The following is a 22,284-nucleotide window of genomic DNA, read 5'->3' on the forward strand; positions in this document are numbered from 1 at the left end:
TAATTGCTTTTTACTTCACACGTAGAAAATCTGGGGTATGTAGGGTAGAAATTAGTCTTTATCTATCTATCTATCTTTCCATCTAGCTATCTATCCAGCTATCTATCTGTCTACTTTGCCTGTTTTGACTATATCCTCTAATTAAGGTATTATTTGTCTATCTACCTGTTTGTTTACCTGCTATTTTTTTCTGTCTATCTGTCTATCTTTTAACCATCTATATCTCTATGCCTATCTTTCTATCTATCCACCTTCCTATCTATCTATTTGTCCATCTATCTATCCATATCCACATCTACCTACCTGCTAAGCCATCCATCCACCCATTTATCTATCTACCTACCCATCTACCTACCTATCTATCTGTCTATCTACCTGACAAACCATCCACCCCTCCATCCACCTCCCTATCCATCGCCTCTACCGGCACCTGTTTAAAGAGAAGTATTTTCGTCTATCCAAATATCATCGCTCAGTAGTGGATATCCAAAATGATCGAAGCAGCCTGTGATGTACCAAAAACATTCGCCTATTTTCATTTTCGTCTCCAACTGCATAAAATAACAACACTTCCCATGGAGTATATAAAAGAGATCCATATACTCTTTTCACTCAACTTGGCCCAGCTCGAGATGTCGCCAAAAATATTAATCTATTTTCGTGTAAAAGTCCCTAAACTAACAACACTTCGCAAGGTTAAAAATAGAAGAGGTTGAAATACTCCTTTTACTCTAACTTGGCCCAAATTTTCGTCCTTTTGCAGCTTATTTCAAGACTCTGAGTGGGAGACAAGGATAATAATACGGCTCCACATTGTCTCTCTACCTCCTGTCTTTTTATTTTCAGCTGCTGTCTATATCTTTTTCACACCATCTGTCTATGTATCATGCTATCTGTCCGCTGTCTGTCTATCTATCTATCTGTCTCCCTGTCAGTCATTTCTACCAACGCGTGTTCCGTCTCGCCATACACAGAACACCTACGCAGACAAACTACACCCAGTGGCGATAAAATCTTGTTGTCACCGAGTTCTGTGTTATCTATAGTTCGATTCCCCCGCCGATCAGACTCAAGGACGAAGTTAGTTCCCCTTTTGTCCCCCTTCACCAAGCAGTATAATTGGCCACTTGTGAATTTTGAGCTACGAGGAAAATAAAAAAATCGAGATAGATAATTTTCGTAGTATCAGCAAAAGTCGCATTTAAAACAAAAATATGATATGAAAATTAGCTTTGACATAACATTAAAGATTTACTGAGCTGTGTTATGCTTCGACTTAACCCGTAAATTAGAGGAAATACACTAGATTGGGTATAAATTAAAGTAAATAAACTATGCTGGGTGTAGAAAGAGTAAAAATAGAAATGACGTTTAAAGGTTGAAAAGGTTGAATTGAGAGATACGGAGCTGAGATAGATGGGGAGGAGGGGAGAGTTTATGAAAGAGAGAGAGCGAGAGAGAGAGAGAGGAAGGGTCAAGTGAGCGTGAGAGACTGGATATTAAACTCTTCACCTTTCTTTCTTTCCTCTCTCTCTCTCTCTCTCTCATCCTCATCCTCCTCATCCTCATCACTACTTTCCAGTCTTATTCACATCACACACCCTTACTCTCACTCACTTACTCTCTGTCACCGGTCTCCATTCACTCATTCACCCACGGACTCTCTCGTTCACTCACTCACTCCCATTCACCATCTCACTGATTCACCTACCTACCCACCCAGCCATTCACTTACCCATTCACTCATCACTCTCACGCACTTACCCACCCATACAGGTACTGATTCACTTACTCACTCGTTAACACACTTTCCTCTCTCACTCACTCATTCACTCACACACCCACATAAGCCCTACTGACTGACTGACTGACTCACTCACTCACTCACTCACTCACTGCTTCTGTTCCACTTTTACTGAACATTCTGATAAGAGTTCACCTACTGTTCTTCTGTATTTGTCGTTTATTTGTGTTTGAACCTTATTCATTCATTTTATGGTTTTGGGAACAAGGTTAGAATGATGATGATGATGATGATGATGACGATGATGATGATAGCGGTGATGTTGTTGATGATGATGTTGATGATAATGGTGATGATGATGGTACTGATGATGGTATTGGTGATGATGATGATATTGATGATGTTAATGATGATGATGATGGTAATAGTGGTTGATGCTCATGATAAACTGACTTCTTCATTTTTTTTTTTGTCAAAGTAATGAAAGTACAGACAAACAAAAATAAAACTAATAATCAGCTTTGAAACTATCTTCCTCAATTTGTCTTTCTCTCTGCCTCTGTCCCCCCCTGCCCCCATTTTTTTTAAGGGAAATGTGTCCAGGCAGCTTGAAATAAAAAGTATCTTGATTTTAGGTCTGTTTTGGTCAGCCTTCTTTGGGAGGGACGAATTTTTGATGGGTTTCAGCCCTTGGTTCTTTCTTTTATAATACTAATAATAAAAAAAAATCGTAATCCCTTGAGGTTGATGGTGCCTCCTTTTTCTTTTTTTAGTTTTATTATTTTCGTCAGGTCGATGGTGTCTTTTTTTTATTTCATTTTTTTTTTTCAGATCGATGGTGTCTTCTTTTTCTTTTTTCTTTTTCTTTTATTTTTTTCAGACGATGGTGTCTTCGTTTTCTTTCTTATTTTTTATTTTTTTTATTTTTTTCAGACGATGGTGTCTTCGTTTTCTTTCTTATTCTTTATTTTTATTTTTTCAGATCGATGGTGTCTTCGTTTTCTTTTTTCTTTCTGTTTTATTTTCTCGGGTCGATGGTATCTTTTTTATTTTTTTATTTTTGTTTTATATTTCTCGGGTCGATGGTATCTTTTTTATTTTTTTATTTTTGTTTTATTTTTTTCAGGTCGGTGGTGTTTTTTTTTTTTTTTTTTTTTTAAGGTCGATGATCTTTCTTTTTCTTTTTTCTTTCTTATTTTTTTTTTTTGCTTGGGCTAAATCCAGACTGTAGAAGGTTAAGGAGCTTCAGGGTCGTACTGTAACTGGCTTTGGAATTCCGTAAAACCTCCTCCATGGCGATTTATTCTACATATAAAGCCTGCATATCCTAGTGTATGTTATTTTCTACGTTAATATTAAAGTGATATTCATAGCATACAGGAGAATATTAAAAAGTAAAATAAATCGCTAAGGAAGAGATGTTCCGAAATCTCCTATGCCACATAAGAATAGGACTCTCAAAAGTATGGCCCCATTTTCTTAAGATTTCGCTTTATTTATGGGTAGCGGTGTGTGTGTGTGTGTGTGTGTGTGTGTGTGTGTGTGTGTGTGGATGGGTGGATGGATGGGTGTGGGTGAGTGTATGTGTGTGGGGGTGAATGAGTGTGTGCGATAGGGGTAAGTGAGTGTGTGTGTGTGTGTGTGTGTGTGTGTGTGTGTGTGTGTGTGTGTGTGTGTGTGAAAATCTTTATATGAGGCGTCAGTGGGATAATGGAAGGTGCCAATCAAAGAATTATAAGCATAATTAGATGTCACAGGTGTAACCAAACACACAAATCAAGGAAGAGAATAGAGTTTACCTTGAAGCTTAGGGGTAGAATTCTCTCTCTCTCTCTCTCTCTCTCTCCATTAACCCTTATAAACCTCCATTACCTCCCCATTAAGCTCCATTAATCCCAGTTATCTCCCCATTAGCACCCATTATCCCTTATTGTCTCCCCATTAACCGCCATTATTTCCCATTAACCTCTTTTATCTCCCCATGAAAACCCATTAACCCCCATTATTCCCATTAGCACCCATTAGTCCCCATTATCCCCATTAGTACCTATTAGCCCCCATTATCTCCCCATTAGCCCCCATTATCTCCCAATTAACCCCGTTATCTCCCCATTAACCCTCATTATCTCCCAATTAACCCCTATTATCTCCCCACTAACCTCAATTATCTCCCCATTAGCCCCCATTATCGCCCCATTACCACCCATTATCTCCCCATTACCACCCATTACTTCATCATTATCTCACTATCTCCCCACTAACCCCCATTATCTCCCCATTAACCCCCATTACCACCCATTATCTCCCCATTAACCCCCATTATCTCCCCATTATCACCCATTATCTCCCCATTAACCCCCATTATCTCCCCATAACCACCCATTATCTCCCCATTAACCCCCATTATCTCCCCATTAGGCCGCGAGGGAGAGGGTCTGCAGGAACCTGACGTGGACTACAGTTCGGCTGACCTCGTGGACCGCCTTCTCGCTCAGCAACAGAAGTGAGTACCTGGCCTGCATTGCTGACCCCGACCCATTGCTGACACCTCCATTCATTGCTGACTCCCCCCCTCCCTCCCCTTCACCTCGCCCCATTAGTGCTGATTCTATTACTGCTGACACCTCCATTCATGGCTGACTCCCCTTCCCTCCCCTTCACCTCTCCTCATTAGTGCTGATTCTATTACTGCTGACACCTCCATTCATTGCTGACTCACCCTTCTTCACCCCCATTAGTGCTGATCCTATTGCTGAAACCTCCATTCATGGCTGACTCACCCCCATTACTCACCTCGTTTATCGCAGTGCTGATTACTGTTGACTCAGCCCTTCCTTCTACTGCTGACGTCTCTATTCCCTCCTGATTCCCTCATTTCCCTATTATTGCTGACCTTATTAATGCTGATAAACTCCCCTTTCTGCAAACTCTTCCATTCATTGCTGACTCCCTCATTACCCCATTATTCTTATCCAGTTTCGGCTGACTCAATCCTCCTCTCCACCGCTGACACATCCATTCATCCTGATTCCCCATTTCTGCTCATTCCCACTCTCTATAATGCTGATTCAGCCCTTACTCCTGCTGATTCAATTACTGCTGACTCTATGCTTATTTATTCTCTTCTGCTGACTTCTTCTCCCCCTTCCCACCTTAATGCTGACACCTCCATCCAATGCTGATCTTATAATTGCTGATTCATCCCTAACTGGCCATTATTTGCCAATTACTGATGCTACTGCTGACTCTCTCTCTCTCTCTCTCTCTCTCTCTCTCTCTCGTTACAAATGATTCTGCTAATGCTGACACACACACACACACACACACACACACACACACACACACACACACACACACACACACAAAATCTTTCTCTCTCTCTCTCTCTCTCTCTCTCTCTCTTTCTCATTACTGCTGAGTGCATCTCCAGTAACGAATGATTTCATCCTCATTTTTTGCTGATCTTATTTTTGCTGACCTAGTTCCTTCTGGCTCTTTTCTCACTATTACTGACTTCCTTCACTGCTGACTCCACTCATTGCTGACGCCTTCGTTCATGCTGACCAATCCCATCAGCCTTCATTACTACTGATTCTGTTGCTTACTAAATTCTCGTTTCTCTTCACACCTCTCTCCTGTTGCCTTCCATCCTTCCTGTCCCTCCCTTCCTGCTAACTCCCTCTCTCATATCTGCTGCTTCAGGCCTCAGTCTCGTTCCATGTTGTACCCTACACTGCTGATGGTACTACAGCTGACACCTACACTTATGCTGACTAGTCCACCCCCCCCCTCCATAACTGCTGATCTCAGTACTTACACTTTTCTCTGACAGAACATAAACACCTCCTCAGAAATTATAGACAGAGACAATGGAATATGTGAATCTATATCTATATCTATATTCTATCTAAACGAATAGGCATTATCTAATTAAATTACAGAATACAGCGCAGTTCGGTGTCAGGAATATATAGGCCCAAAATGAGGAGTGTAATAAATATCGAGAATGAATTGTAAAGCAAACCATGCGGCCCAGAGATCAGTCCCCGGGCTAAAAAATTACAGCACATGTGAACCGTAAAAAATTGTCTGACAGCAAAAAGCCCAGTGGTGGTAATATATCATAAATAAAGGCGTGGCCGTGGGGAAGTAAAATAACACAACACATCAGAAAACTCATTGCTAACGAACTCGCCGTTAAAAAACTGGGATTGTAATTATAAAAAAAATCCGAAAAATATATTGTTTAACGCAGAGCTCAAGGCCAGATAAATATATTTAAAAAGATTGGTAAATAAAATCTATCCATCCATCCATCATCCAATCATTATACATCACGTAATACAAATCGTGAAAAAAAAGATTCATCTATACACCCAATAAAAATACATGAAGTAAATAAAAATGCATAATAAAGAAATTAATAGCAAAATAAATTAAGCAATACATGTACGAGTCCTGCTGATGAGAAAAAAATTATCAAAATATATATGGAAAGAAAAAAGAAAAAAATATGTATATCACACAGAGGACAGTGTTACAAATTAATCATCCAAACATGTGGTTTGCAAAAGCTAAATAATATCACACACAACATCCCAGTCCCAGGAATAAATAAAAATATGTATGGGTTAAAAAAACAAAATAAATAAATAAATAGGTAGATAGATAGACAGATGAATAGATAGATAGATAACAAGCTTTATAACACAGCACACAGCTCAGGGTAGAGAACAAATCTTCATGATTAACGAGGATTACAAAAGGAAAAAGGAAAAACAAATTAAATCATACAGCCCAGAGCTCAGTGCGAGGAAGAAATTATTAAAATGTGGACTGGAGAAAAAAAAGAAAAAGAAAAAAAAGTTACAATATCAGCAGAATATCTTTAAAAATAGAGAAAGACTTGGATAATTTTGTTTATATGAAAGACAGATAGAGATAGTGAGATAGTGAGACAGCCTGATAGATTGATGAATTGATGGTTAAGTAAATAGAGCAAGGGATAGACAGAATGATTGCAGGTGAGATAGAAGCAAAAAAGACAGATACAGTGGACAGACAGAGAGTTGATGGACGGTTCGATAGATGATAGATAGCCAGATTGATAAACACAACGTATATGGAGATGGGTGGATAGATAGATGGATGAGAGATAGATAGATAGATAGATAGATGGATAGATAGATAGACAGAGGGCGCTTAACAGGGAACAAACTGCACGAAGGACTAAAAGCTGGTGAAAATGGGATTTCTCATAATACCATGAAATTATATAACGTCCTGGTTCTGTGTGTGTGTGTGTGTGTGTGTGTGTGTGTGTGTGTGTGTGTGTGTGTGTGTGTGTGTGTGTGTGTGTGCGCGCGCGAGAACCCACATCCTAGAGGGGTGTGAATGGGGGTGTTGTAAATCCTCTCTGGTGGCCTGAGGGAAAAGCCCCGTAAACGTATCAGGGTACGGTATTTTCCCCTGAACAGGTGTGATTTCCCCCCCCTCTCTCTCTCTCTCCCTCTCTTTCTCTCTCTCTCTCTCTCTCTGGCAGTGGCAAAATATCTCAAAATCATAAATAAATATACAAATAAATGACGAGAAAACTGCGAAATAAAATACTCTGATCCCTGCTTGCCCTTCTCCCTTATTTAGAGTGAGCGTTGAGTGTGTGTGTAAGGTGTGTGTAGCGTACTTAGAGTGTGTGTAACGTGAATAGTGCTTGTTTAAATCATGTGCAGGTGCTTATGGGTGTGTCAGTGTAGGTAGTATGTGTGCAAGGTGCGTAGAATATGTGTAGGGTGTGTGAAGAGTGTGAGGAGTAGAGGTTGGGTGTGTAGAGTGAATGTAGAGTGTGTGTAGAGGGCGTGTAGGGTATATGTAGGGTCTGTGTAGGGTGTGAAGAGTATGTGTAAGGTTTGTGCTAGGCGTAAAGAGTATAGGTAGGGTGTTGAGAGTGAGCGTAGAGTGTGTAGAGGTAATTTTGAGTGTGTAGAGTCGGTGTGTGTAGAGCTTGGGTGAGTATAGATCTTTTCTCCCCTTTTGACGGCACACAGAGACCAAGGTTCGCACTGTCAATCGATTAGGACGCATCTTTGCACCTCTTCCTTAGCGAATTATTTTGCCTGTTACGTTTCGACATTCTCTCGTTCGCATTTTTTTCCTTCTACACACTGATGTAGATTGTAAAGCACACACACACACACACACACACACACACACACACACACACACACACACACACAATGAAACAATTACCGTGTCAAATGGGAGAATAAACTGTCTAAAAAACATATCAGTAAGCCTCGCCTCTTAGGGAAGTATTATAAGCGGCTTTGACGATTCCGCAACACCTGTCTGTTATTGATTTATTCTTCATATTACGCCTCAGTATCCTCTTGTATTTTACTGATGCAACCTTTGTCGATATTGAAAAACGATATAACTAACGCGCACACACACACACACACACACACACACACACACACACACACACACACACCTGCCGTCACCCACAGCCCACTTAACATATTCACATGCATAATTTTGGGAAGTTCCGCCTCGCCTCTCATACACACACGTGTGCAACTCAGCCATGTGTACCTTTACCATAACAGGTACACATGTAGGTCAAAACTTACCGTACAGGTATTCAAAGGCATACTGAAAGCTTCCTAACACCTGCTCCTTAGAGATTTATTTTGCATATCTTACTTCATTATTCTCGTTTATGGTATTTTTATTGTTTTATTATTGATATAGATCGTACCAACGGGAAGGGATACTGGGGTGTAATTTGCTGAATAAATCGCTAAGGAAAAGGTGTTACGGTCTCCAAAGCTAAGGAAATGACACCTAATCAAGCCTTATAATTACTGTTCTTTGGTTCAGTTGTCTTATTTGGTCTCTCTCTCTCTCTCTCTCTCTCTCTCTCTCTCTCTCTCTCTCTCACACACTCACACACACACACACACACACACACACACACACACACACACACACACACACACACACACAAACACACACACACACATACACACACACACACACACACACACACACACACACACACACACACACACACACACACACACACACACACACACACACACAAACACACACACACACACACACATACACACACACACACACACACACACACACACACACACACACACACACACACACACACACACACACACACACACACACTTTCACTCTATATGCTTCGAATGTATACATGCCCTGCAGTTACTGTACTCACACACACACACACACACACACACACACACACACTTTCTGTCTGTGTGTCCGTATTTTTTGTCTATCTGTCTGTCTGTCTGTCCCTCCTGATTACAAACACGAATAGAATTACATTAGAATTACATAAGGCCACACATACATGTAAAAAAATGATAATGACAATATGAAGGAAAATTCTCTTGTGATAGAAAGAAAAAAGAACTAAGAAAAAAAGTCGTCATCCTGAAAGGGTTATTCCTGCTTTAATAACGATCCATTATTATTATTATTATTATTATTATTATTATTATTATTATTATTGTTATTATTATTATTATTATTATTATTATTATTATTATTATTGTTATTATTATTATTATTATTATTATTATTATTATTATTATTATTATTATTATTATCATTACTACTACTACTACTACTACTACTATTACTACTACTACTACTACTGCTACAGAAAAATAATTGAGAGGGCAAACTAAGTAATTTTTTATTCACTCATACTTATAGACCACAGAGAGAGAAAAACAAATTCTTGAACTTTTACACATAAAATTATAAGACGCCTGAAATAAATAAAATGTAAAAACTGTGATTTATAATTTACTCTGACTTAATAAATATATGGAAAAAAATATATATAGTAACTGTGATTTTTTTTTTTACTCAAATTAACTTCATATGTGGAAAAATAATGAGGAAAGCTATACGTTTTTTTTCTTTAGAACCATATATGAAAAAAAAAAAGGGGGTAAAGCGTGATTTTTTTTAGTTACTTTAAAATGCCAAATTGAGGAAGTTAAGTCTTGAAAAATATCACTTCGTTTCAATTTCCTTCCTCTTCATTCCTTTACTTACATCTTCTTTTTTCTCTTTCTTCTTTCGTTCGTCTTCCTTCCTGTTCCATTTCTCCAATTCCTTTTCTCCTTCCGATCCACTTTACTATCTCCTCCATTCTCTTGCTTGGTCTTCCTGCCTCTTTCCTTTTTCCTTCCTGCTTTATTCCTTTCCTCGCAACCTCACTTCTCTTCTCTTCTCCCCTCTCCTCTCCTTTCTCCTCAGTTCTCTACTCTCCTCATCTTTCCTCCTCTCCATCTCACTTCTCTCCTCTCCTCTCCTTTCCTCTCCACCTCACTTCTTTCCTCTCCACTCCTTTCCACCTCACTTCTCTCTTCTCCTCCTCTCCTCTCCACCTTACTTCTCTCATCTCCCCTCCTCTCCACCTCACTTCTCTCCTTTCCTATCCTTTCCTCCTCACTTCTCTCCACTCCTCCTCTCCCCTCCTCTCCACCTCAATGCTATTTCAGTCGCCTCTCCCTTCAGCTTTTCTTTTTGACATCATGTTGAGCTGTTTCCTCTCTCTGACAGTCTATCTTTTTATTTCCTCTCCTCTTCCTTGCTTTCTTCTTCTCTTTCTCAATGACCTCTTCACCCCTAATACCTCTCCGCTTATCTCTGTCTGTCTGTCTATGTGTCTACCTGTCTATCTTTATCTCTGTTCCTTGCTCTTCCTGTCCCTTCTTTCCTTCCTTTCTTTCCTATTCTCGCTCTCTCTCTCTCTCTCTCTCTCTCTCTCTCTCTCTCTCTCTCTCTCTATATATATATATATATATATATATATATATATATATATATATATGTATATATATCTGTCTATCTTTAGCTCTGTTTTCCTTGCTCTTACTGTTCCTTCTTTCCTCCTTACTTTCCTTCTCTCTCTCTCTCTTTCTCTCTCCTTATTCTTCCTCCCTCCATTCAATTAATTTTTCAGTCGTTATCTCGCCCATCTGTTTCCAATTTTCACTCTTCCTTCCCTACGTCTCTTCCACTTTTCTCCTCTCTCTCTCTCTCTCTCTCTCTCTCTCTCTCTCTATTTTATTTTTCCATCATCAACAATTTTATTTCCTGTCACCATTCTTCTCTTTGGTGCTGGAGAGGGACGCCTTCACGTGGTGGCACCAATATATCTGGCCGGCTCCTCTGCCCGGTTATAAACACGTCCCTCAACTCGCTCCCTATCCCCCGAAAGGAAGATGATCGTCTGCTGGAAATAGGCAACAACAACAACAACAACAACAACAACAACAACAACAACAACAACAACAACACCTCCACCTCCTCCTCCTCCTCCTTCTCCTCCTCTTGTTCTTTCTCCTCCTCTTCTTCTTTCTCCTCCTCCTCCTCCTCCTCCTCTTCCTCCTGCTCCTCTCCTCTTTTAGACCTCTACACCTGGCTTTTTTCATTTTATTTTCCACTCTCTCAATTCAATTTACTTTTCATCAGTTAAAATGTCATTGTGTATTCTGTTTTTTCCTCTTCCTTCCTTTCCTTTCCTCCCTTCCTCTTCTCCTCCCTTCTTTCCTCCCTTCGTCTCCTATCTCTCCTCTCCTCCCCTCTCCTCTCCTCCTCTCCTTGCCCCTCTCCATTTTTTCTCTCCCACTCTGGCCTCCATCCCTTCATTCAATTAACTTTTCTCTCGTCAAAATGTCCACTGTTTCTCGTTTCAGCCTCACTTCCTCTTTCTTTTCTCTCCTCTCCTCATCTTCTATCTTCTCCTCTTCCCTCCTCTTCTCTCCTCTCCATCTTTAATCTCTCCTTCCCTCCATTCAATTTTGTTTTTCTTTTCAATTTGTCATCTATTTTCTATTTCTTTCTGCCTTCCTCCTCCTGCGATCCCTTCCTTTTCTTTTTTCCTCCTTCTCCTTTCCTCTCACCTCTTCCTTTTTCCTCTTCCTCCTTTCCTCTCACCTCTTTAGTCTCTCCTTCCCTCCATTCAATTGATTCTTCTCTCATCAACATGTCATCTACTTTCGTTTCCTTCATTCCTCCTCTTGCATTCCCATCCTCATCTCTTTCCCTCTTCCTCCTTTCCTCTCATCTCTTCCTTTTTTTCCTCTTTCTCCTTTCCTCTCACCCCTTCCTTTTTTCTCTTTCTCCTTTCCTCTTACCCCTTCCTTTTTTCTCTTTCTCCATTCCTCTCACCTCTGCTTATCCCTCTTCACTCTCCTCCTCTCCTCTCCTTCCCTCTCCTCAAAATTACTTCTCTCCCAATTCTCCAGCTGTTTCTCGTTAAATCATTTTTGCTCAATTTCTCCTGCTTCGTGACGCTCTTGTCCTCTTAATGCTTTGTTTTTCTTCCTCTTGTCCTCTTAATGCTTTGTTTTTTTTCCTCTTGTCCTCCTTAAGGCTTTGTTTTTCTTCCTCATGTCTTAATGCTTCACGGCTCCTTAGTTTTCTTCCTCTTCCCTCTGTAGTGTCTCCTGTGTCTATTTTTACTTCCTGTTGTTCATCGGTGTTTGCTGTGTTTATTTTTTCTTCCTCTTGTCTTCTTAAGCGCTTCAGGGATTCTTATTTTTCCTCCTCTTGACTCTCAGTGTTTCCTACGTCTGTTTTTCCTTCCTCTTGTCCTCTTAAATGCTTCATGCTTCTTTTTTTCTTACCTTAATTCCTTTTCTCTTGCTATTTATTTTTATTCTCTTGTTATTGAAGTGATATTTGCTTCTTTATCTTCCACTTCCTGTTCTTTTTAATGTTTCTTTCTTCCTTATAATCTTCCTCCTTATTTTTCTTCTTCCACTTTTCTCCTTTATCTAATTCTTTCAGTACTATGACCTCTTAAATCTTTATTTTCTTTATTTTCTTTTTCTTTATTTGCCTCTTCCATTTCTCCTCTTTTTTAATCAATATCGTATAATGAGGTCTTAATTCCTGCCAACATCAGATTTATTCAGCTTGGAGAGAATTTTTAAATTGGAGGGCTTAGTTACTTCCTTCGTTTATACCATCCATCCTTCCTACCTTCCTTCACACACCTGTCCTCTCCTTCATTTCTTCCTCCATCTTCTCCTCGCTCCCTCCCTCTTCTTCTTTCCTCTTCTTATCTCACTCCTTCCCTCACTTCTCTCCCTCCCTAATTTCCTCTCTTCCCTCCTTCCCTCTTCTTCATTCTTACCTTTCCTCCTTCCCTACTCTCCTCTCTCCCTCCCTCCTTCTTCATTTCCTCCTTTCCTCCTCTAATATCTCGTCCGTCCCTCACTTCCCTCCCTCCCTCCCTCCCTCCTTTCTTTCTTCCCTCCCTCCCTCCTTCCCTCTTCCTTCCTGTTTGTCTTATCTCTCTATATCCCTCTTCTCCTCCTCCTTTCTTCTTTTCATACCTCACTCCTTTCCTTTCTTCCCTCCCTCCCTCCAAATTCTCCTCATTCCCCCCTTCCTTCTTCTCCTTCTCCTTCCTCCCTCCCTCCCACCCTCTCTCTCCTCCTCCTCCTTTTCTTTTCTCACACTTCGCTCCTTCCCTCTCTTCTCTCCTTCCCTCCTTCTCTCCTAAGCCCTATGCCTGTGTGCTCAGGGATAGGATGATATCTGGAGAAGGTTTTTTGGAGTAGACATGGATTTGAGAGAGAGAGAGAGAGAGAGAGAGAGAGAGAGAGAGAGAGAGAGAGAGAGAGAGAGAGAGAGAGAGAGAGAGAGAGAGAGAGAGAGAGAGAGAGAGAGAGAGAGAGTTCGACGAGTGAGAAGTATGGAAAATGCAAGTTCTCTCTCTCTCTCTCTTTAACGGCAACAGTACTCATTAAAACAATTGTTCCTCTATTACAGCCCCATTGAACTCCTACCAAGAACATTATTTTACTATTTTCTTTACTAATCAATAAAAATACCCAAGAAAAAACTATCACTGAAAAAAAAAGAAAAAAGTCATATATACCGTACTTTTATACCCGTTGCATCACCCCTTATTTAAAATGCACACACACACACACACACACACACACACACACACACACACACACACACACACACACACACACACACACACACACACACACACACACACAAGCACACCATTATAATCAATCTTCCTTCACGACATCCCCACTAATCCCTGACCACCACTAGTCACACACACACACACACACACACACACACACACACACACACACACACACACACACACACACACACACACACACACACACACACACACACACACACACACACACACACACACACACTAACCTTACACCAACATCGTCATAAAACACTTCTACCCCCAACAAAGCAACCCTTCATTAGAAAGTTCCCCTGTATTAAAAAAACACACACTAGCACATCATTACAAGTACTTCTCCTTACTCCTGTCCACACTGACCTTTCACCACTCTCTCCACCACTCTCTCCACCACTCGCTCCACTACTCGCTCCACCACTATGCCGGTAATGAACACCTAGGCCGGGCGACAAAAATATCAGGGCAAAATTCGCGACTGACTAAGTAGGAGTTAAAATTGTGGCCTCTGCTCTCAAACCCAGAGAGAGAGAGAGAGAGAGAGAGAGAGAGAGAGAGATACTGAATACATGAAGGGTTAAAGTATAGTCTCTGCTTTCATATCTGGTGGTCTTTGGGTTTAGTGGGTGGGTTACAAGGGAGGATAGAGGTAGGGAGAGAGAGAGAGAGAGAGAGAGAGAGAGAGAGAGAGAGAGAGAGAGAGAGAGAGAGAGAGAGAGAGAGAGAGAGAGAGAGAGAGAGAGAGAGAGAGAGAGAGAGAGAGAGAGAGAGAGAGAGAGAGAGAGAGAGAGAGAGAGAGAGAGAGAGAGAGAGAGAGAGAGAGAGAGAGAGAGAGAGAGAGAGAGAGAGTGAACGAGGGCAAGGTAAAATTGTGGCCTATGCTCTGAGGTAAAGAGGGATGGGGGAGGATGGGAAAGGGAGATAGGGATAAAGAGGAAGACAGACTCTCTCTCTCTCTCTCTCTCTCTCCATATCTACCAATACTGTATGTCCTCCACCCCTCCTCTTTTTTCTCTCACCTCCTCTTTTTCTCTTCTCCCATCTCCTCTTCCTCTTTAACTAGCCCCCATATTCTCCTTTCATCTCTCTTCTTCCATGTACTCCTCCTCCCCCATCCACACAGCCACTATGCAACCCTTCCCTCCATACCACATCAATTTGTCCTTGTGTGGAGGCTGTTCCCATCTTCATTACCCCTCCCTACCCCTCCCCACGTACCCCAACCCAACCATCTTCTCTCCTCCCCCTCCTCCTCCTCCTTCCCCTCCTCCCCCTCCTTCCTATTCTACACCCTCCATTAATTTGCGGTATTGAGTACGCTGCTCTTATCAACATTACCTGTGCTGTTCATCCACCATTCTCTCCTCTCTCTCTCTCTCTCTCTCTCTCTCTCTTTGTCCCTCCATCTCCTTCTCTCCTTCTACACTGGTATTCTGGACGCTTCTCTCACCACATCATTTTGTTCCCTTGTGTACGGTGTCCCAGTCTACATATCTCTTTGACTAACTCTCATCATTCTTGTATTTTGACCTACTTCTGCTCTTCCTCCTCTGTACACCCAGTTTGCAACCCTTCCCCTCCCTCCATATTATCAATCTATTTTGTTGTATAAGCTGTTTCTGTGTTCATTTTCCCACTCCCATTCTACCTACATTCACTGACACAATCACCTCGCTTGTGCTCATCTCAGTCTTTCCATCCTCTCCTCCTCCTCCTTTCACGCACTTATTTTACAACCCTCCCACACTCTACCATTTGGCCTTGTCCCTATCTTCATCACTCCCTAACCAACCCTTTCTTTTCACAACATCTCTGTGCTTCGTTTTCCCCCCTCCCTTCATTCTGCACATACATCCTGGACTCCTCCTCTCCTCTCCCCATGTCAGTCTTCTCCTATACCGTCTGCCTTTTCTTTCATTATTCTGTAACTAAGCCTTTCTCTTTTGATACTTTCTTTGCCTCAGTTTTACCATTGCTTACTCCTTCTCTTTCCAAACATACATTCTGAAACCGCCCCCCTGCACCCCATCAGTCTATCCTGTTGTGTATGCTGTCACTATTCTTATCACTCCCACTCATCCTTCCACAAACGTATCCTTCACGTCTCCCTGTCCCTCAAGCTCTACCTATTCCCCTGCTTCTCGTTCATTCCCTGCTCATCATTCTCCATCTATTTACCCTGTTGTGTATTCTGTCTTTGTCTTCATTACTCCTTATCTAACCCGCTCTCGTCCATTTATATCCGTCCTTCAATAACCCGCGTCGCTCCTTCCATACAATCCATTCTGCAAACTCCTCTCCCTCGCCCCAAATCAGATTCCGCTATTGTCTACGCCTTCCCTATCTCCATTACCCCCTCCCCTCTGCCTTATTCACCAGCACAGTTCCCTCACCTCGTCTCCTTATGTCTCCTCCTTCTCCTCCACCTACGCACCCAATCCCCTTCCCTTCCCCCAGTATCCTATCAATCTACCCTTCTGTGTACGCCTGCCTTCATTATCTTTCATTCTCCCATACTCAACCCTCTCTCGCCTCCTCTCGTCCTCGCTTTCTATCTCTCTCGACATATACCAAATTATCAGGTTCCTGTTTACATTCTCCCCATCTCCTCTCTTATCATTCTCTGTCCTGTGTCATTCTAATTACTTTTACTCTCTCTCTCTCCTACACTCTCTTTCCTTCCACTCTTTTCTTTTCCTTTCATATACAATCAGTTTCTCTCTCTCTCTTAACACTCTCTCTCTTTTTTATTCTTCAACGCATTTTCCTCCCCTCCCATACACTCTCCCCTTCCCTCACCTTCTTCCTTCAGCCATACATTCCTTCCCTCCCCTCTCATCACCTCCATTACTTCCCCTTCTTCTCCCTTCTCATACCCTACTCTCTTCTCTCTTCCCTCCTCTACACTCTTATTGCCTTTCCCCTCTCTTTCTCCTTTATCTCTACCATCCCCGTCCTTAATTCTATCATCTTTCCACACACTCTCTCCCTCATCGTCACCCTCTCACCCTCTCTCTCCTGCGTCCCCCCTCCCTCTCTCACTCTCTCTCTCATTCTGACTCTGTCTTTCAACGCTGTCTCCCTCTACCTCACACTTTCCTGCCCTCTCACATTTCTCACCTGTCCTCTCACTTTCTCTCCTGCCTCCTCCCCCCCCCCTCTCTCTCTCTCTCTCTTTCTCTCCCAGTAATAACTTCTCAACAATTGGATCAAAGTGGCGCAGGATTGGTCGGTTCTGGCTGGATGCTCTCACCTTATTGGCTATCAGACGAGGGGGGGGGGATGGGGGAGGAGATGGGAGAAGGGGGGAGGAGAGGGGAGAAAGGGAGGAAAAGGGATGTGAGGGGAATCGAGGGAAGGGGGAGGGGAATGAGAGACGGGGTGAACAGATTGAAAGAGAGGAGTTAAAGAGAGAAGGGGGGGGGTGACGGGATGAGAGGGAGAGATAAGGGGGTAGGGAGGGGATGACAGAGAGATAGTGAGAGGGGACGGGGGAGGGGAATAAGACAGAGGGGGGGTGGAGAACGAGGGGAAAGAGAGAAAGGGAGTGAGGGGGGATGAGATAGGAGTCGGGGGAAAGGGTGAGAAGGAAAGAGGGGAAAATAAAGAATGGGGCGTAAGTTGGGGTGAGGGTGAGGGGAATAAGGGAGGGGTGTGAGGGGAATGAGGTAAAGAGGGGAGGAACTGGGGAGGGGGAGAAGGTAAGTGGGTAGATGAATGGCCAGATGGAGTTAGTGGAGGGTGGAAGGGAAAACCAGTGCACTGAAGAGGATATATATATATATATATATATATATATATATATATATATATATATATATATATATATATATATATATATATATATATATATATATATATATATATATATATATATATATATATATATATGTATATATATATATATATATGAGAGAGAGAGAGAGAGGAATAGTCAAGTGAGAGAGTTATGAATAATATGAACAGCAAGAGAGACTCAGCCACCAGTCTCCATGTTCTCTAAATTAGTTCCCATTTTCACTCGCTAGGAGGGGGTAAACTGAAATAAATATAACTAAAATAAATAGAGAACTTTGAAATAACCGTGAATAAAGCTGAGAGAGACAAATCTAATTAACGCAGTTAAGTAAAACGAGAAATAATAAAACTCAGAAATAAAAACAAAAATAATTGCAGCTAAAAGACAATAAAACAGGAAGACATTAAGTAAAAAGAAATATTCCCTCCATCCGCCCATCACCCACTCCTATCCTGCCCCCGAAGGAAGGAGCGTAGGGGTCCTTGGCTAGTCTTTCAATCCATATTTTAGAGACAGGAGTGACCAGTAACATTCTCTCTCTCTCTCTCTCTCTCTCTCTCTCTCTCTCTCTCTCTCTCTCTCTCTCTCTCTCTCTGTGTCTTCGTAGTATCACAGAGTCGATGGTGGACGTTCCAGCCTAATACCTCTATCTATCTATATATCTATCTATAAAATAAAACACAATGAAGCCAACGTAGATTTAAAAAAAAAAGCGTAAAGTTAAATGAAAATAAAATCCGTACAATGAGGTGCAGACAAGAAGTTCGTGCCGTCGCGTGCATGATTCTAATTTCGTGAGCAATTGCACGCAGGATTTTCAAGACATTGCGCAGTAAATGGAGGAAGCGAGGTCTTGCAAGCATATACATACATACATTCATACATAAACACATGCATAATACATATTCATGGGCACACTGATTTGAGGACATGTACACACACACACACACACACACACACACACACACACACACACACACACACACACACATATGCAGATTTAATATATGAAGGTATACACAAACAAACGCACAGTTTAATATGTGTTCAGTTTAAGTATATTAGTCGATACACAAGAGCACATACGTCGTAAGTAAGCGCGCGCACACACACACACACACACACACACACACACACACACACACACACACACACACACACACACACACACACACACACACACACACACACACAGACACACACACACACACAGACACACACACACACACACACACACACACACACACACACACACACACACACACACACACACACACACACACAAAGCTGAAGTAAATGCATTCCACTCAGTCTATTTGCGTGGATACAAGTCTTAGAAAAAGGAAACTTGGAGAGGTTGGGAGAAGAGGGTGGGAGGGAGGGAGGGAGGGAGGTAAAGGGGTAGGGATGTGAGAGGGGGAGGTGAGGGAGAGAAGATGGAAGTGGAGAGACATGAAGAAACGGAGAAAAGAAGAACAAGAAAAGAGAAAGATGAGGAGGAAGTGGAGAGACATTAAGAGACGAGGGAAAGGACATGGAGAAGACGAATGGGAAGGAAGAGGGAGGAAAGGAAGCAAAGGGAGGGAAGAGGAGAGAAAGCGGGAGGAGGTAAGGGGATGGGGATGTAGGGAGGTAAGAAAGGAAGAAAGCGAGGAAGAGGAGAGACATTTGGAGGCAAAGGTAGGAAGGAAATATGGGAAAGGAATGGAAGGAAAGATGAAAGGAAAGGTGAAGACAGAAATAAGATGTCAGAGATGAAGAAGATGTGGAAGGGAAGATTGGAAGAAGAGAAGCGAGAGAAAGGCATTAGGAATTGAGGAGAGGAAGGACGAGGAGTGAAGAGAAGGGAAAGAAGAGGGAGGAAGTGATGAAGATGGAAGGAAGTGGAGAGGTGAAGAGAAATGAGAACACAAGAGATGAAGATGATATGGGAGTGAGAAATAAAATAGAGGACTAAGAAGAAGAAAAAGCATAGGAAGATATGAGGTATCATAAGAGTAACAGAAGACATGAGAGGTAGGGAACAGAAGAGAGGATGGGAGAGGGGTGGAGCTAGGAGACAAAGAAGAAGGAAGAGGAGGAGAAGATGAGAGAGGAAGAAGCACGGAGAGAAAGAAGTGAGATGAGATGAGGACGAGAAGAGGGTGAAGTGTATAGGATGTGGCCGGGAGAAGAGGTGATGCTGAAAAGGGAATGACACTGGGAGAGGAATGGGGGAAGGAAGACTGAGGGAAAGTGAGGATTTAGGTAAGAGAGGATTTAAGAAAGGGAGAGGATGGTGATGGGATACTCTTTGGGAAGTGAGAAAGAGAATAGGAAACTTAAGGTATAGAAGAGAGAATATCTGGGCATTAAAATGAAGAGTTTTTAGCATGTGGGATAGACAGCAGTGGATAAATAGAAAGATACATAAATAACTAGATAAGTATAAATAACATAAAAAGACTTAGAGTAACAGACACACAGATAAATAAAAAGTTTAATTAATACATATAAATAACACGAAAAGACAAACACGCTTGGATAAATAAATAAATAAATATATAAATAAAAATAACACAAAAAGACAGGCCCGTATTCCTGTCGGTTAAGGAAGGTACCTAACACCTGTTCTTAAGTGATATATTTTGGTCATTGTACCTTCTTGTCCCCCCCATGTGTCTCTAAATCCACCTAATATCACCATACTCTGCATAAATAGCGTGCAAAAGGATATTAAGCAGGTATATAAAAAAAAAATCGCTAAGAGAGAGGTGTTAGGGAGCCACCTTACACAGATATTTCACCCCTTCACAACGAGTGGTTTCTCCTTAGTCGAATAAAATCATAAGTTTACAGCCAAAATTAATTTAATGAGAGAGAGAGAGAGAGAGAGAGAGAGAGAGAGAGAGAGAGAGAGAGAGAGAGAGAGAGAGAGAGAGAGAGAGAGAGAGAGAGAGAGAGAGAGAGGCCTGTTTTCTCGTCAGTTGAGGAAGCTCCCTATCACACTTTTCTAAGCGATTTATTTTATTACACCTTACTGTCCTCTTCTGTGTTGCATAAATCCTTCCAATATCGCTATACTCTGCATAAAAAAAGGCACAAAAGGATATTAACCAGCCACATCCAAAAATAAATCGCTAAGGAAGAGGTGTTCGGGAGTTTCCTTAACCGAAAAAGGAAGTTTGTCATCAGGCTAGGGAAGTGAAGGGGTGATGCACACACACACACACACACACACACACACACACACACACACACACACACACACACACACACACACACACACACACACACACACACACACACACACACACACACACACACACACACACACACACACACACACACACACACACACACACACACACACACACACACACACACACACACACACACACACACACACACACACACACACACACACACACACACACACACACACACACACACACACACACACACACACACACACACACACACACACACACACACACACACACACACACACACACACACACACACACACACACACACACACACACACACACACACACACACACACACACACACACACACACACACACACACACACACACAAATTCTGAGTTGCAGGGAATATACATCAGTAAATGGTGCTTGGAATTATTATCAGAAAAGTCAAGGATATGAAAAGAGTACTTAACAGAGGCAGTTTCTTCCACCACTGTCCCTTTTCCCTTTTCTTCCTAGTCCTTTTTTTCAGTGTTTTTGCTCCATTCAGTACTTTTTCCTTACGTCCCGTGCATTATATTTTGCTACTGTGTTCCGTAAGTTTTCCTTGTAATAGTTCTTTTCACGTCCTCTGTTAAGTGTGTTCCGTTTGTAATTTTGTAATGTTGTTGTGTATTATCATTTACACCTATTTTTGTCATTTTTTCCTTGATGTTAATAGTGTATTTCAACATTCATTTTTCGACTGTAATGATTGCGTGCTTTTGTACCATTTTGTACCCCATTTTTCAGCTTTATATTTCCAGTTCATGATTCTGTTCTTGTCGGGAATAGTTCTGAATTTAAACATTCTATTTTGAGCATCATTCACATAGTTTACTTTGATATAATGTGTGAATATTTTCTGTCAGGGATATCTTTGTGTTATAATTGTATCATTTCTGTAAGTGTCAATATATTTATAAAGCTTTGTATTGGTTGTTGTGGTTAAATGCCAGTTATTTCATTTACTGTTGCTGGATGTGTTTTTTTTTCAGTGAGTTTGACAGTGCATTCTTTTAGAACTTTTGTAACGTACAGTATATTTAGCTTGTTTTGTTCTTCTAATTAACGTTAATAATTTTTGCTGCAAGTTATTTTATATTTATTTACATTTTCTTAATGCACACGGAGCCTCAGGAGGGGACACAGGACCTGCATCCAAAGGGCTGGTCAGAGCAGGCCAGTCACACGCTTGCCTGGCCAGCTCCAACATCCAACACTTCCAGACTATCAGAGATTCCCTTACAACAGCTGATGCTTTCACTGAGGAATGTCAACACAAACAATGTCACACGAATGTCTATATTTTGGTCACTTGTAATTAAGAATATACACCATATACATCCATACATGTATTATTAAGCTTTGTTAAATCAACTGCTACTACATAAATCTAAGGATCGAGATCATGTCTATGATAAACTATCACTGCATAGTGAAATACACATGAACTCGATAAAACTCTCCAGAATCTTT

The 22,284-nt window shown here is 41.5% G+C and overlaps 1 protein-coding gene across 3 annotated transcripts in view; it reads left to right on the forward strand.

Moving 5' to 3' along the window:
• Window positions 1–22,284, forward strand: part of LOC145394694 (xibalbin-1-like) — a 205,819-nt gene that overhangs the window by 165,833 nt on the left and 17,702 nt on the right. For all 3 annotated transcript variants that reach the window (XM_080268471.1, XM_080268472.1, XM_080268473.1), the window contains exon 2: window positions 4,163–4,247. In XM_080268471.1, the coding sequence (XP_080124597.1) occupies window positions 4,163–4,247 (85 nt within the window). The remainder of the gene's footprint in view (window positions 1–4,162; window positions 4,248–22,284) is intronic.

The sequence above is a fragment of the Coenobita brevimanus genome, chromosome 28 (genome assembly GCF_032717465.1).
Source record: "Coenobita brevimanus isolate Jiangsu-jjx chromosome 28, ASM3271746v2, whole genome shotgun sequence".
In the NCBI taxonomy this organism is placed as follows: domain Eukaryota; kingdom Metazoa; phylum Arthropoda; class Malacostraca; order Decapoda; family Coenobitidae; genus Coenobita; species Coenobita brevimanus.